Source organism: Mirounga leonina, unplaced genomic scaffold (assembly GCF_011800145.1).
Source record: "Mirounga leonina isolate KUSES-001 unplaced genomic scaffold, KU_Mleo_1.0 Mir_176, whole genome shotgun sequence".
NCBI classification, from domain to species: domain Eukaryota; kingdom Metazoa; phylum Chordata; class Mammalia; order Carnivora; family Phocidae; genus Mirounga; species Mirounga leonina.
The window spans coordinates 6,794,727-6,810,764 of NW_023270454.1; the positions used below are offsets into that span (position 1 = coordinate 6,794,727).

At 46.7% G+C, this 16,038-nt stretch overlaps 1 protein-coding gene across 2 annotated transcripts in view; it reads right to left on the bottom strand.

Moving 5' to 3' along the window:
* Positions 1-3,995: 3,995 nt before the first annotated feature.
* ADRA1A (adrenoceptor alpha 1A) overlaps positions 3,996-16,038 on the bottom strand; it is a 109,751-nt gene continuing 97,708 nt past the window's right edge. The window contains exons 2-3 of one of the 2 annotated variants that reach the window (XM_035022601.1): positions 9,296-9,678; positions 3,996-4,785 (exon numbers count right to left, since the gene is read on the bottom strand). In XM_035022601.1, coding sequence (XP_034878492.1) covers positions 4,777-4,785; positions 9,296-9,678 — 392 coding nt within the window. In that variant the 3' untranslated portion in view covers positions 3,996-4,776. Of the gene's footprint in view, positions 4,786-9,055; positions 9,679-16,038 lie in introns of those variants that run through there. The other variant, XM_035022599.1, reaches the window with a different exon arrangement.

A 16,038-nucleotide genomic window follows, 5' to 3' on the forward strand; every position in this document is an offset into this window, starting at 1 on the left:
AGTTTTAATCTGGTTGAAAGACAAAACCTATATAGGTGCGGTGTAAAGTACATTTTAAGGTGAAAAAACTATAGATTTTATTTTATTTTTTTTAAAGATTTTATTTATTCATTCATGAGAGACAGAGAGACAGAGGCAGAGAGAGAAGCAGGCTCCCCGCGGAGCAGGGAGCCCGATGCGGGACTCGATCCCAGGACCCTGGGATCATGACCTGAGCCAAAGGCAGACGCTTAACCGACTGAGCCACCCAGGCGTCCCAAAACTATAGATTTTAAAAAAGCAACAGATGGATAACAAATAGGGTGCACAATTACTTGTCAAATGCAATTTAGAGACAATTGTTATAGGGACTCAGAGAGAATGGGCAGGAAGGGCTGAATTTGAACATTTGAGTTGGGGAAAGAATTGTGGATAAGACTTTGCAGGCAGAAAGGAGAGCGTGGGGAGAAAGTTTTATGGGTTAAACTGTCCCCCCCAACCCCAATTTCGTATGTTGAGGTCCTAATCCCCAGGATTTCAGAATGAGACTGTGTTTGGAGAAACGTTCTTTAAAGAGGCCGTTAAGGTTAAATGAGGTCAGTGGGGTGGGCCCTGATGCAATCTGGCTGTGTCCTTAGAGAAAGAGGAGATTAGGACGCAGACACACAGAGCGAAGGTGATGGGCAGACACTCGAAGAAGGCAGCCCCCGCCACAGGGCAAGGAGAGAGGCTCCAGAAGAGACAGCCCTGCAGACCCTTGATTTCAGACATCCAGCTTCCAGAACTGCGAAAGAATAAATGTCTGTGTTGAAGCCCCCAGTCTGGGGTATTCTGCTATGACGGCCCCGGCAGCCTACCCCAGGGGGTGCTTTGCCAGCGAAAGCAGGAGCACATTGGGTAGGAGAGGACCCTCTGCATAGGGGAGAAAGGTTCCTGGCACAAAGTTATGATGAGAGAATAGAGAGAGTCTATGAACAAGTTCCCGGGGCAGAGGAGCTGGTGGGGATGGGGACAGGCAGTGGGAGCGCTAGATGAGAAGGGGCACCTTTCACCCAGCTGAGTTCTGCTGAGTTTTGCGCAGGGTGTGCCTTCCGAGGGAGCAATCATTGCTTAATTGCTTAACTTGCTTAATGCTAACATGAAACCAAGTTTGCTTTGGGATTCATCGCGGTCTTGAAGGCCCTAAGGGCTAAGAGGGAGAGTGAAAGGTGAAGGCACACAGAGGCAAGAGACCAATGATGCAGGAGAGAAAGAGAAGGTGACATTGTAGGGCTCGGTAAAGACTTCAGAAATGTCAAAGTGAGAGGGGGCAGCTGGTAAAAGAGGTGCTCACCTGTGGGTGGGGACAGAAATAACAGGGAACCACGCTTGACCACCAGCACGTTGTGCTTGTACCCTTAACATGGAACTAATAGTATAAGCCGAGAAAGATAGCAATGGTGGCCCAGATACAAGTCTTTGTGGAGGGGCCTTGAATGGGCTTCCCCTGGGGCACCCATCTCTGGCCCGGGGCTCCCCAAGGCCTCAGGGACACCAGCTTGCAGTGTCAGGCCTGACCTGGGGAGGGGACAGAGAAGCTGAGGGAGGTCCCCCTTGTCACCCAGGGCAATGCATGGAGCACTGTATGCCATGGGCATGGGCACCCTGTGGGGCAAGGGTTCCTTCCCCATCATTCATTGCTTATCAGTTTGAAAAAAGTAGAGGGTGGAATCATGGAGAGAGAGGCAGGGTTAAGGAAAGGAGACGAAAGGAGAGAGGGTCAGGGTCGAGACGGAAGGGGACGGGGAAGGGAAGGGAGGCTGCCACATAGCGTCAGCCCAGAGGCCTTCTTTTCTGTGCCCAACATAGGCGCTGCTGTTAGTACTGATATTTTTGATATTATTCCATTATTAGATATATTCCTGATAGTATTATAGCTATCTCCAGGTTCTTCCTCATCAGTTCTGCCCCCATTCCCATTCCCTACCCCCCGCCCTGCATCTCTCAACACTGTGGACCTTGGCCTAGGCCACAGGAACTGTACCCCTTGTTTCCAACGGACAGCGTGTGCCTCCCCCTCACTGCCCCATCAGGACTGGAGAGGGGATGGGGACAGGGAAGGAAGTCCCTCCAATAACATGCCAGCCTCGAGAAACATGGCTTCATCATCACAGGGAAGGACTGAATATTTCCCCATGGCAGCACCATTTTGAGTCTAGTTAGGTGATTTCAGACTTAAAAATGAAAACCAAGGAAAGAAGGAGGAAAAGGATGAGGAAGAAAGGGAAGAGAAGTCCTGCTAGAAGCTAGTATTTGTGTTTGGAAGATGTCTCTCCCCTCCAGCACCCCTTTCTGTACCCCGCTTCTTGGTGATCCCCAGGGTGGGCCCTCAGATGTCCTGGTGCAAGGTGCTGTGGTCAGAAAGCCTTCCCAAGAAGCCAAGTGTGACCCCCAAAGCCTCTAGGGATCCCCATTTCAACAGGCTCCAGTGCTCTGGGAGGGATTTCACATCGGCTGTGGTCAAATGGCACCCCCTGGTTGTTGCTACTCATGGAGTCAGCTGGATTGTGCCGGGAGACTTTCAGTGGGATGAAAAGCTGAAAGATCCCACCCCCACACCATGGACTCCCTGGGCTTCTGCAGCCTGCCTGTTTTACAGAACCCAGCAGTGGGAAGGGGTGGTGGGTGCTTCCCTCTTGTCCCGATGCCTGGGTAGAAAGTTACAATGTTGTACTAGAGTATGTCTTTTGGGTGAGCGGGTTATATGGAGCAGCCCCCCACCCCCACCGCAGTATGAACTTGTCCCTTCATCTAACAAATCATGCAGGTTGGAAATATTAATTTGGTCAAGTGGAGCTGGGTCAATGGCATACTTAAAAAAAAGATGCTTTTAAGCTGAACACCCAAATCCACTGTTTAGCATTGTTATTATTCCTATTCCATAAGCTAGAGATGGCACAGATCAAGGATGGCAAATTAGGGCCCATGGGTTGTTTTGTTTTTGTTTTTTGTTTTTTGCTATGGCTTGTGAACTAAGAATGGATTCTACATTTTTAGCGGGCTGTCCAAAAAAAAGCAAAAACCAAAAAAGAATGTGTGACAGAGAGCGTATGGCCCACAATGCCTCAAATATTTACTATCTAGCCATTTACAGAAAAATTTGCCAACCCCAGGTGTACATTAAATAGATTTTTATTTTTTTTAGTTGGTCTGGGAACACCCTTCCCCTCCCCCATCGGTAACAATGCTTCTTAGAAAAACGCGTTTTTGACTTGCAAGAGATGAACTTGGTACCCACCCAGCTCACGAGCTGGGGACTGTCTGTGCCTCTTTGCATTTTTTGTGCCCAATGCAGTGTCTGGTGCAGGAGAGGAAGCGAGCAGCTTGCTCACTATGATGAAGGGGTATAACAACAACCCTCAGGCTCACTGAAACTTCCTTTGCAACCTTTGCATTCCTGAGGTCCTTAAGGTGTTAATCCCTGCTGGCTTTGCCTTACCCGTCACCCTGCTGAGCAAGCCAAGAGCCCCCTGCCCTGCTTGCTTCCTTAGGTCTGGTGCTGCCTAACTAGGGAGAAAGAACAGAATCACATCTGCTAGTCCTTTAGCCAATGAGAAAAGCATAGACAAATACGCACTCTGAACAATCTGGCATCGCCCAGCCTCCGGCAGGGATGTAATAGCAGAGAAGGTGCCAATGGAGCCGAAAATATGGATCAGAGATGAATGAGTGACATAGGAAATTCACGGTCTTGAGAAACACAGTGGACCCTGGGGATACCGAGGGCGTCACGGAAAACGGAGTCAGAGGCTGGATTTGGGGCTATCTGAAGCATCCTCCTTAAGTCTCTATGTTTCTTCAGATATTAAGAATAGATAATACACCCTTCCTTAGCTTTGTCCCTCACAGGAAAGACCTGAGATAGGCGAAATTACTTGGCCAAGTGCAAAGTGTTACACAAATGGGAGGACATACTAAGCTCATGTTGGGACATCCTGTCTTAGCTTCTTTTCTATTGCATCTGAAGGTACCTCCCCTACTTGGGCTTCTTAATAGGTTGGCGCCTTCATTATTTTTTTTTTCCTACAAATACAGTATGAACTTGCTCTTAGATTTTTCTTCTCACCTAATTAAGTCTGTATTTCTCATAGCTTAGCTCTAATCATTTCCAGCTTATAATGTGGCTCTGTTGACTGGAATATAGAGGGAAAGTGCTGTAAAGACTCCCGAGCCACAGGGAAAAACAATCATTTTGTGTTTGGAAATGAAACAGCAAGCAGCTTCAGGGCAGTTCCTTGCTTGTCAGTTGCAGCAAAGTGTTAGGAAACCGCGCATCCTGCTTTGAGCGATGTCCAGGGTAAATCTTCTCCTTCCTCCTCAACACCGCCCCCTGCCCACCGCCATACCCTTCCTTCTAGCCGGGAGACTCAGGAATCCATGTTGCGGTAGCAGAGAAGAAATAATATTTTCCTGCACAGAGCAGATGAGCTCCATCCTCAGCCCCCATGACATCTGGATCTGGGGTGGGGGGCACGAGTGAGGCCATGCTGATGGGAACAGGGGCAAGGGGCCTGGTGTCCTCTGCCGAAATCCTAATTTGCTTTTGCCAGCCCGGGCCCCCAGAGTCATCTCCATTCACTCAGCTTGTGGGGACTTTGGAGGGCCAGGAGGCCACTGTTGTCATTGTTTTTTGAAGACGGTGGACCCCGCAGCAGCCTGGGCTGAGCCCTGCTCCCCGGCACAGTGGGTAGACAAGGAGCAGGTGGCAATGGTGTTCCAACCAGGCTGGACCGGAGCTGTGTGCAGGTGGTTTCAGGGTTAAAAGTCCTAGTAGCATAAAAAGAAATCAGAGCAACAGTGAGCACCCCTCTGATGCCTTCCTACTAGTCACCATTGCCTTCTTTTCGGTCACCCTATTTTTGCTTGCAGAGTTTACCTTCCACGGGCTTGGGCTCCCTTCTCCCTTTGCTGACGCGCAGAGCTCTTTCCTTAATTAAGTCAACAAGTACTCATACGCAGAGGCAGCATCTCTTTTGGCAAGAGGACCTGTGCAGAACCAACCCCAGAAGCAAATGAGAATGTTTGTCAAGCTCGGATAAAGTAGGTGTGATCAAAGAGCGAATCATTACCTGCCCAAGCAAAAAGTTCCTAAAACCTTCTCGCTCCCAGGCGGTGGCCATGGGACCTCTGGGGCCAGAAGTTCTGCATGATGGGTTCAGTTTGAGGGGCCGAGGCAATCCGAGATACTCAGGGCATAAAGCTCTCACTTGCAAAAAGGAATCCAAGAACAAGTGGACGCCGGCTAATCCACAGCCATGGCTGCCAACTGGTTCTTCCTTTCCCAAGATGGCCTACGTCTCTGGCTACCTGGGGATCAGCATTGTGAGCCATTCCCCTACGGGGACACACATGAAATTCACGTTTGACATGCTATCTGGGCTTGGTGTAATTCCTGGGGAAATATCTATAATTCCTTCTCTCTCTCTCTCTCCAACTCAAATAAAAAAATAATGTTGGAGTACCGGGGACAGTGATGTTGCATTTATTATTTATTTTAAAAAGGGATATACTTCCTGAAAGTGTGCCAATTAACTCTGATTGGTAGTCAGTAACTCTAACATCCTATGCAACGTGTTTCATATCCACAACTGGGTTTTAACATTCTAGGCCAATGCAGCCTCTTCTGCATTCTCTTATATGCCCATCTGCTCCCAGTTTGATAGAATTTGTCTTTCTTGCAAGACCTGAATAACTTTCCATGTCATTATCCTCTAAAAAATGGTGCAGTCTGAAAGGTAGACTTGTAGGCACCAAACCCTTCTGATTCTGATCTGTTTTGGGGATTTGGCTAGGCTGGAGTTTGGCAGCATATGTATGGAGGTTGATTGGAAGGCAGATCCCCGAGAAACAAAATGTTAAAATGCTGCAAGGCTTCCTATCCTCAGCATCCCCAATCCAAACTGGGGAACATCCCTCCCCCCCCAACTATTTAGGAGGCAGAGGCACGGGAAAAACGTGTAGACTTTAGTGTTAGGCAGATCCAGGACTGAGTCATGGTTCCTCACTGGCCTAAGGCGAGTCCTTCATTACTCCCAACTATCAGATTTTTACCTTTGAAATAGAAAGGTGAAATTGCTACGAGGTTTAGAGCCAATGGGGTATAAAAGGTCCTGCCGATGCCTGGTGCACAGAAGAACCTAACAAAAGAAAACCTTACGAATATATTTATTTAGCCAAATATCACTTGTCCACCATGGCTGGACAAATCCAGGTGAGTAGTGAGAGTTTGAAGCCTTCATGTTGGCACCCACAAAGTGATGGCAAGCAGAACGGTCTTGGACAAGACAGGAGTAAAGGCAAGTGGAAGAAAAGTGATAAGCAAAATGCTTTCCTGAAATCCTGGCAATAGCCTGGGGAAATGTTCAAGTAGAGAGCTTCAGGGTCTCCCTGAAGGCATGCAGTTCGAACTGCAGAAGAAACTCAAGTTTGGCCTATCCCATAACGTCAAGTTGATTTTTTTTGCGAAGTTTCGATAGTCTCAAAGCAACTGCTTTTTATAACACATTAGAGAAAACATTGTGACCACTGTTGCTCTGGGTAAATTCTTCAAACTCCAAATAGAAGCAGTAAACATGTGAGTATAAATATGACAATCATTTGTTTAACTGTGACAATTTTAGAGTTTTTGGCATGCTCAAAAGGTACAGAGATTTTTGTGGATGGGTAAAAAATAACTCGAGTATTGTTTATCCCACTTTGACTAAGTCTTGGGTGACATTATCAATTTCTTGTAAAATTGGTGTATTTATACCTAATAGAACGTTATGGGAAAGGAAATAAATGTTAAAGTTTGCCTCCCTGGAGGGACTGGGGTTGGTGAAGAGTGTAGCAGATAATTCTTTATGGACCGTTTCACATGAATACAATTGACATGGTTTTATCTGATGACCAAACGATTTCCTAGTTGTTTATTTTGATTAGAAGTGGCTTCGGTGCTAGCTTTCTGGTAATCCTTAGCTTTCTAAAATCTAAAACTTAAATTTGTCTGGGAATGAGTTTAAAGGGAGCCATATTTTATGGAAGCAAAACTATTACCATTCTTTTCGTGGGGATGCCCTTCCTGTGAAGGGAAGCCTGACAAAAGGGGTTTTTAAAATTCAGATCCCGAAAGAAGCTCTTCTCGACAATGTAACTTATCTTTCCTATCAAGGCAGAAGACAAGCGCAGTTCACATACTCGAGTCCTTCCCTGATGCTTACGTCCATAATAGGACACTCACATCTGGTAGAGCTGTTATGGGACATGCGGACAGACCAGAAGAATCTAAAAATCCGGCCAATATCTGAAGCCAGAATCATAAGCACAAGGCATGGCGCCTGTCTGGTCAGCAAGAAGACATTCCCCAGAAAAGGCTGAAAAAGCAAAATATTCAATAGCCAAGCACGACTGACAACAGCCTCAAATCCACATGCAAACATACCCCCTCCCCGCCCCCATGGCAGTGTGCAAAGATAATAGCCTTAAAGAAGCACTTGAAGAAATTTTCATTTTGCTGCATGGGAAGAAGAAAAGATAATGGGCCCCTACCTTGGCTGTGAAGGCTAAATAGGGGCCATAATCAACTTTGAAATTCTTAGAGGAAATTACTCCAATAGGGGGAAGAGGCTAACAGAAATGGTCAGTCAGCAGTTTTCGATCAGTGATTCTGGCCAGGAATTATGCCCAAACCATAAATCTTATTTTAAATTCTTATTGTGGGATGTGAAAAATATTTTAATTCTTTACATACGATAATCCTCTTCCTCTTTAGTCATATACCGAGTTATTAAGGTTAGCCAGAATTTGGTATACAGAAAGCAAAAGCAGCGCGTTCCCCAAGTTCCCATAGAAAGTGGGAATAGATGAAGTGAACGGGCTCCTGGATCTTTCACCAGAATAAATGGGCTTCTGTCGAAAACTATTTGCAAATTCCGGCTTTAGACGATTTTCTGGTGACCAGTCGGTATCCTCCCAAGCTAAGCATGTGTATCTCTCAAAGTTCGGGAAGGATATACCTGGATCCTAAGGCTCATTCCACCATGCTACCTGTGCATTCAGGGCTTTGAACCTCATTCCTTAGGCAGTGGGCGAAGCCGCGGAGGAAAAATGGAAGTCCGGAGGCGCCTTCCAAAATACTATAAGCTCTGGATTTTCATACTGGTGTTCTGGAAAAGGTAAGCGATTTGCCAAGAAAAGCCTTTGTAGGCCACATCGAAACAGCTGTGCACGAAGTCTGCAGCCTCTTAGCATGAAATTAGCACCCGCCCCACCCCACCCCAAACCCTAGATCTTTAAATATGTTTCACAAGAAGCCTTCCTCCATTTGATCTTGGAACCGCTTACTGGAATTTTTTCTGCAGCAGGAAAGTTGAAAAAAAAAAAAAACGACCCTCACCCCTCCTGTCTCCCATCAGGAAAAGCCATCTTTTCCCCGACTGTCTAGACCCAAGCATAGAGGAGCCTCCACGAGTTCCGACGCGTCATGAGGGCCCCTCACCCTCATCTTTAGGGAATCGGGAGCAGGAGCTGGTGAAATGGCAGCAAAAGGTAGATCTCACTGTCAAGTTGCACCCAAGTTAAGAAACTGGATATGGTCAGAAATGGTGGAGTTTAAAACGTGCTCTAAAAATAATGTGCCTGGATACTGGCCACCATCTTAAGGCTCTTCCTCTCCAGGCCCTCTCCTCGTAAATATCCAACGTGGCTGTCAGTAAGTTTAGCCTGAAAATAAAATCCCCTCACTCCATCAAGAAATAGCTCCAAACTTAGAGTGTGTGCTCAAAATATTCATGATGAAATCATAACCTTATATTTATAGTCTTTTGGATTGTGTATGACATTCTGTTTCCCATGGTGTTTTTCGTTGCAAGGGCCAGACGTGGAAAGCGGCCTCAGAGGATGACTGCGAGAGCATTAGCCTCAAGGAAATGCTGTTTATCATCATTTGCAGCCGGATGGTTGCGTGATATCCTCCTTCTTCCCTGAGCCCTACCCACTGCCCCAGAGTCGGGTCTCTTCCCCCCACCCTATTCCCAGATGGTCCCCGGCCCCGGGTCTTGTCTTGTCATTCAGGAAGAGTGAACTGGCCTTCCAAGTAGGAAGTGGGGTGGGTGCCTAAGATCATTCTTTCCCCCCCAACCCCCTTCCTTCTGATCTTTCCTGTCCTCTAGACTTCCTCCCCATTTTCACTGAGGGAGATGGTGTGGATCTTAATGGTTGGAACTTGGTGGGTCTCTCCATGGCTGGGGGTCGAGGGCCCCACACAGCAGTACACCTGCAAAAAGCTTTTACTTCTCACCCGGGCTGTGGTGCAGGCTGACTGGTCTTTGGACACTGTACTCCTGGCAGATGCACGGGGCACTGAAGAGAAAAATTTCCATTCACAGACCCCATCCGTCTTGGAGATCTTATAGAAGGTCTCTCCTGATCCCACTGGGATGCGCACCAGGTCCTTGTGCTGCCCCTCCACGGCGTGGCTGGGAGGGTGCAGGGTATAGCCTGGGGTATGTTTAGACTGCTTTCTGCGGAGACACTGGATTCTCAAGACATTCTGGAAGGCCTTTTTAAACTCTTGACTGGAGCACGGGTATATAATGGGGTTGATGCAGCTGTTTAGGTATCCGAGCCAAAATGCTATTTTAAAAACTGTTTCTGAGGGCTTGAAATCAGGGAAGAAAGACCCTGGAAGAAAACACAGATTTGTACATATTATTTGCAAGCCAACAGGCCAACTGGCTAGGAAAACAAGCAAACAAACCAACACACTTATTTGTACGTCTCTCAAATGTTTCATGTGATTCCGAATGCGTCTGCGTTTCTCACATCTGACTGGCTAGCCCCTACGTGTAATATCCTCCGAGGCTGTTCTCACCTGGTTCATATGTGCAATATCTATTATGGGAGCCAGACCCACTGGGTGGGTTTGTACCAGTTCTCATCAACATCGCTTGATGGCTGCGATGAAGCTTTAAGTAATAAAAAAATGAAATTTAGGCTGAGTCCACATATGCGAATTGTTTTGACTGCATTTAAAAACAAGTTGGGGAGTGCCTGTCAGTTAAGCGTTTGCCTTCAGCTCAGGTCATGATCCGGGGGTCCTGGGATCGAGCCCCGCATCAGGCTCCCTGCTCGGCGGGGAGCCTGCTTCTCCCTCTCCTCCCCGCTCATGCTCACTCGTCTCACTTGTGCTCTCTGTCACTATCTTTGTCTCTCTCTCAAATAAAAAAATAAAAATAAAATCTTTAAAAAAATTAAAAAAATAGAAACAAGTTGGAATCCATTAAAATAAGCCATATTAAAATGGGGTTACCTAAATATTCCCTTTGTTCTTTGATGTGGGGTTACATAGACACAGCCTAAGTTATTACGAATCCCTTCTCTCCCGAACATGGGAATTGTATTTTTTAATGAGAATCCAAAATTCACAAAGTATTGGCCTTGCCAACTTTCAGCCAGCGATTTTCTATTATGCCGAAATGATGACGATTATTGTTGATGATGCCTTTTGATGTTCTAGTATACTCCCCTGCTCAACATGCGCCAAGGGCTGCCAAATGCTTGTCCGGCACTTGACATTGAGGATCCTTCACAGTACCCAATGTAAGCTAGCTTTCTAGCATTAATACTTTTACTCTAACCAGACTCACTACCAACTTGACCCATCATGGATCATTTTTTGGTCCTCTCAAGTTGGGTCTTGATGTCTAAAATGTTCTTTCCCATCCTCTTTACCTGCTCAAGTCTTATCCATTAATTTACAGAGGGGGGGAGGGGAGTCAAGTTTCAGACCTCTTTACATCTTATACAGTAGCTGTCACCTAGATCTTGGTAGCAGAATGACAAAACAATGGAACCCTAAAGCACGAACAATCTTAGGGATTATCTTATTTAATTACCGAGTTTTCAAATTTAAAAAAAAACAATGATTAAAAAGTTGTCACAAACTTGATCGCTACAGTGAGGGATAATCCCACTGCCATGGTGATGGATAAAGGCATACAGAACTCACAGCGTTCTTTATTCTCTGCACCACTTTTTTCTTTTGCATCAACCTAAGGTCTTGATTTCACATCTTTCTTTTTCTCTCTGCTCGACAGACCCATCAGAGTCATGACAAACTGCTGGGTGTGCTTAAGATCCACTCTGGTGAACACTGCCCTGAAACTCAGCAGGGTATTTGACAAATACAAGTGAACGTGAACTCAAACATTATAGAACCAAAGAAGACAAAATGGTACGGTGGTGGATGGGAACATTTATTGCCTCTGAAACACACACACACATACAGATGATTGCTGTTACGTGAGAAAGTATTATTCTTTAACTCCAAACCACTTAATGTTTTCCTGTAATGTTAATGGAACTTACTCATATTGAGTGCCTGGTTTGCAGTAAAATGCTTTAAATACAATTTAATCACCATTAGTAACATTAAGAATTATGGGACTCTTATCAATATCCCTACTTTAGACAAGGAAGAAACTGTGGTTTAATGGGGTTGAATAACTCAGTTCAGGTCACTCAGGCAGATAACTAATTACTGGTAGAGCTTGGATGTGAAATTGGCCAGTTGGACTTTAGGATCTATGTTTCGTCATGGAATATCAAAATATACTGGAATAACACATCTCTTGAGAAGGAAGATGGTGTATGGGGAGTGATGAAGTGCACAGTTGGTGGAAGAGAAATTGGAAAGATGCTTTTTCAAACTTCATTTGAGAGGTGGAGAAAGTGGCCAATGCCAACATGACTGGTGGTTTAGTGTGAATATGGTCAGTTCTAGAAAAAAAATCATCTTACATTATGACACCTATATATTGTCCACTATTTCTTTCTAATAGTGACAGCTACAAGATTAAGGGAACCTGCTTCACAAAGGCACGCCTTGGCCTGGGCTTAATGAGAATATGAGCCTGGCATACCCTGTCTGGGGAGCTCACCATTCTGTACATCAGGTAGGCAGGGGATTGCAAAAAAAAAAAAAAAATACATATATATATATATATATATGAAGTATGAATTATGAATGCGAGTGCTAATAAAGTGATTTGGGAACCCTGGAATTTCCCACAATCTCTTCAAGGACACTGTCCTCACAGAGCCCAGTTTTGCATTCATGAATCTCAAGAATTCTCTTCCTTCCCTTGAGCCCCCTCGAATTCCAGGTCTGGCTGACCCAGAGCCGGGCTCTAGGGTTCTCTATACACTGGCCTTCCTGCTGTGTCCATAGTTTAAGAGGTAAATACGGGTTTCCCAGTCTATGTGCTCAAAACACCATCTCCTCCCTGCAGCTAGGGTATTGGGTGAGACAGGGAGATGGTTAAAATGAATTTACACCAAGATTGGAATGTCAGATGATCTCCAGCTTTAATGTTCCAGGGATATTGTCTTGGGTAATGCAAGCAAATCTCTAGATGTTGGCTTTTCAGACTAATCGAGAGATTCTTCTGGACCACAGGCCTTCATCGATGACCCCCTTTTAATTTATCCCATTAAGCGTGTGACAGCACCTAGATGTGTCGAAACCTAGCACGATCTGCCCATTCCCAATCTGACAATCCCACAGGGGCCGGTCGTGGGATTCATTTCTCCTACTGGTGTGTTCCTTCTCCCTTGGGTGGGGGGGAAGTTCTCCTTCAGCAGCTGCTCGTAGGTATGAGCAGAGGCACTCATAACTGTCCGCCGTCCTTCAGGAACTTTCCAAAAAGGTGAGAAAAGCCAGCAAGGGCTGTTTCCCTCCTTATTCACATCCTTCGATCTCTTTCCGCCTTTCATTTTTACTCCCCTAGGACAGGGAGATTGAGCTGGAAAAGAGTTGCTGCTGTCTGGTCCCCAGCAGGGTTCCCTCATCCCTCCATCTGCTTCTCTGTCCAAACCTTCTCACTCAGGCACCGTCTTCTTGGCGATCCCCACTATTTCTATCCCCAGCCTCAATTTCTTCTCAGATCCCTTTCTTCTTGATGACGATGACGCTTTTTAGAATGGGAAGGCTACTGAGTCATGCTTCTCCCTGCTTTCCACCCACCATGGCATGGAGCCCCAGGGTGGAACCCGCCGGTTGCAGGATGGTGCCTCTGACCCAGTTACTAGGCCGTAAACCCCCTCTGAGCCTGCACCACGTCAGTGTTGCTCGCTGGCGGAGTTCTAGAAGCCAGCACGATGCTGGCATCTCAGAGGCTCCCCCCAGTTACTGTTGAGTGAGCAACCGACCCCTGACCTCTCCATGACTCTGCTTCCTGAAGACATGGCCTGGCTTTCTTTGCCTGACAGCTGTAGCCCTGATTTCTCTTCCTGCTGGTGCCTTCCTTCTTTTTGTTTTATTTTTCTCTTCTTCCGCTTTTTCTGCCCAGTTTCTGTTCAAAACTAGAGGGTTTTCTCTGTGATGGTGTTTCACTACCTTTTCTTCCTTGCTGCCTTATCTGGTATCAAACGCTATCGTTGTTCTCATCATTGTTTCATAGGAAGAGCCAGACTTTTGAATGACCCTCAGGAGCATAGGGGCTCCCATTTCTCTTGTCAGTGTAGGCTGGCTGTACTGTTCCACACCTCCTGCCCCCTGCCCAGACTCTGCTTCAAAAGGAGCAAACTGCTCCCAGCTTAATTCTCTGAACCCCTCAGCCTGCAGGTCATGTCATCCCTTGCCTGTGAATCTGCCTGGTTAAATTCTTGAGCTTTGGAAAATCCCCAAGCCCCTAGGGACTCATCTCTTCACTGAATTTCCTTCTACCACTTGGTCTACTGCAGAATTTCTGGCTCTTTTCTTTTCGGGACCCTCCAAACATCTTGGTGAACTAAAATTTGGCCAGACGAGGTGGGTACAGCGCGAGTTTACCCTTGAACACCATCCACGCCTTCACCCTTGGAGATTCAGAACCCTCACCTCCACTGTTGAGGCCTCTACATTTCAAGGGGAAATTCGAACTGATGGCTTGAAACGATGCTACCTATGTCTCGTCACTCAATGTCCTCTCCATTGGGAACATGTGACCTTTCATTTCTGACCCAGGGCTCATCTGTAGGCTTATGATGGGGGCCACTGGGAGCCACTCAAGTGAAGGCTTGGCCACCTAGAGTCACATTTTAGCTACCAAGTGACAGCAATGTTTTCTCTCAATGCCCCCAACACACGAGAAAACCAGTTTTTCTGCCACTGTTGGTCTCCTAAGTGAGTTTTCTCCCCCAGTGCTTCAGTTCACTCTAAAAAGCAGTGAGGATCCAAATGGAGTTCTCAAATTCCAACCCAGCACTGGTCATGAGAAGGTTCTTCTTGAGTTCAGCTCTCTCAGAATCAGGGTGACTTGGTATGGAAGCAGAAGCCTAGGAGTCAGTGTTCTTGGTTCTAGTCTTCCAGCTTCTATGCTTCATTTCACCCACCTGCAAACTTCTCATCTTAATGACAACTTTGGGAGAGACCGGGTTATGATAAGCTCGAATTAGCCGGAGTCACAGAATGCCAGAACGTGGAGAGTGGCAGGCAGAAACTTAGCACCTAGCCAGCACCGACATCCTTCCTTATAGATGAAGACAGTGAGGCCCGGGAGGGGAATGGTTTCCACAGAATCACCTGACTCATTGGTGGTTCAGCCAGGCCTAGACCCAGACTCCGCGTAGTTTCACCCATTTCCACTCCTGATCTTGGGTTCCATTTAGCAACACCGCCATGGCCCAGGAAGTGTTCATGGCAGTTCTGTGCAGCTGTTGTCATAGGACAATGACAGGTTTTTTCAGGGATCATGAGAAACAAAGGGGAGGAGAGCAGCACCATCAATAACGACAGCATTTAAAAAGTCATAATGTAGTGTTCAGACCCTGGAAAAAAGCACAATGGGTGATGATCTTGGAATGACCCATCTGCAGGGTATCACATTCTGAAAATTGGAGCTTAAATGACTCTAATTAAAAGAATGTGGACTCCAAAGGAGAAGCTAATGTTATGTGACACTGGGAGCAAATGACCCTTAATTGTTTCTCCCCATCCAACCCGTGGTCTCTCTGTGCATGTGGTACTGGTCTGTGACTAGTATGCAACCGGTGAACAGAGGAGAGACGCGAGCTGTTGCACAAAGAGGCAGCCAGGGCCCCAGGCCAAGGAGTTCCAGTGACAAGCAACATTCAGGCCAGATCAGTGGCATCTTCTTGCCCGAAAGAAAACTCTGCCCCACTTAACAAAACCCCAGAGAAGAGCTGTCGGAATCGAAGGATAAGTGCAGGACCAAGTTTCTTGTCATCCCAGAGTCTACCAGAGGCCTCTGTGTTGGGCTGCCAATTTGGCCATGTCTGAGTGACATCCCTGAGCCCTCCGGAGGCTCATCCAGGGACCACCCTTGGGTGGTTCTCAGCCAGACAGGAGACTACGTTCTCCACCTAGAATCATGGTCAGGAATATCAAAGAATGCTGGCCAGATGGACCACAAGCTAGAACCCTAGGCTCTCAACTGAACATTCATGGATAGACTTCCCATGAAATGAAATACAAGTCCACGTACGCACAGAGATTCATTTTCCTGAGAAGAGGACTCCAGCTTCCATCGGCTTCCCACCGTGGTCTTGGGGACACAGAACTTGGCTAAGCCTGGCTCCCAGATCCTGAGAACAAGCCGTACCTCCAGCCGGCACAGCTCACTGAGCCCATTTATCCTGATGACTGCATCAAGCTTACAAACGGGGCAAGGGGATGTTAGGTCCACACGTCTTTAGAAGGACCTGCTCTTCTTTTCTTCTATTTAACTGAGGCTTGAAATAGTGTAATTCTGGTCTTGTGCCTGTTAGGGAAGTAATGTGGTTGCTCCTTTCAGAGAGTTAATATGTTGAGTCTCTTCTGAACTTTCTGGCAGGAAGTTGGGCTAGCGGTCAAGGGGAGGAAGGCTGTGTGCGAGGGTGCAGTATGGGTAAAGATGCACATTATGTGCTGGGTACACAGCACTGAACAGAACAAACCCTGGGTGCTCTGGGGACTGCCCAGTGCAGATGGGAGTGCTGCCCCTTTTCCCTTTTCCCAGAGACTGGGGTTACTGGTCTACGCTTTCTAGTGTCAAGAACCAC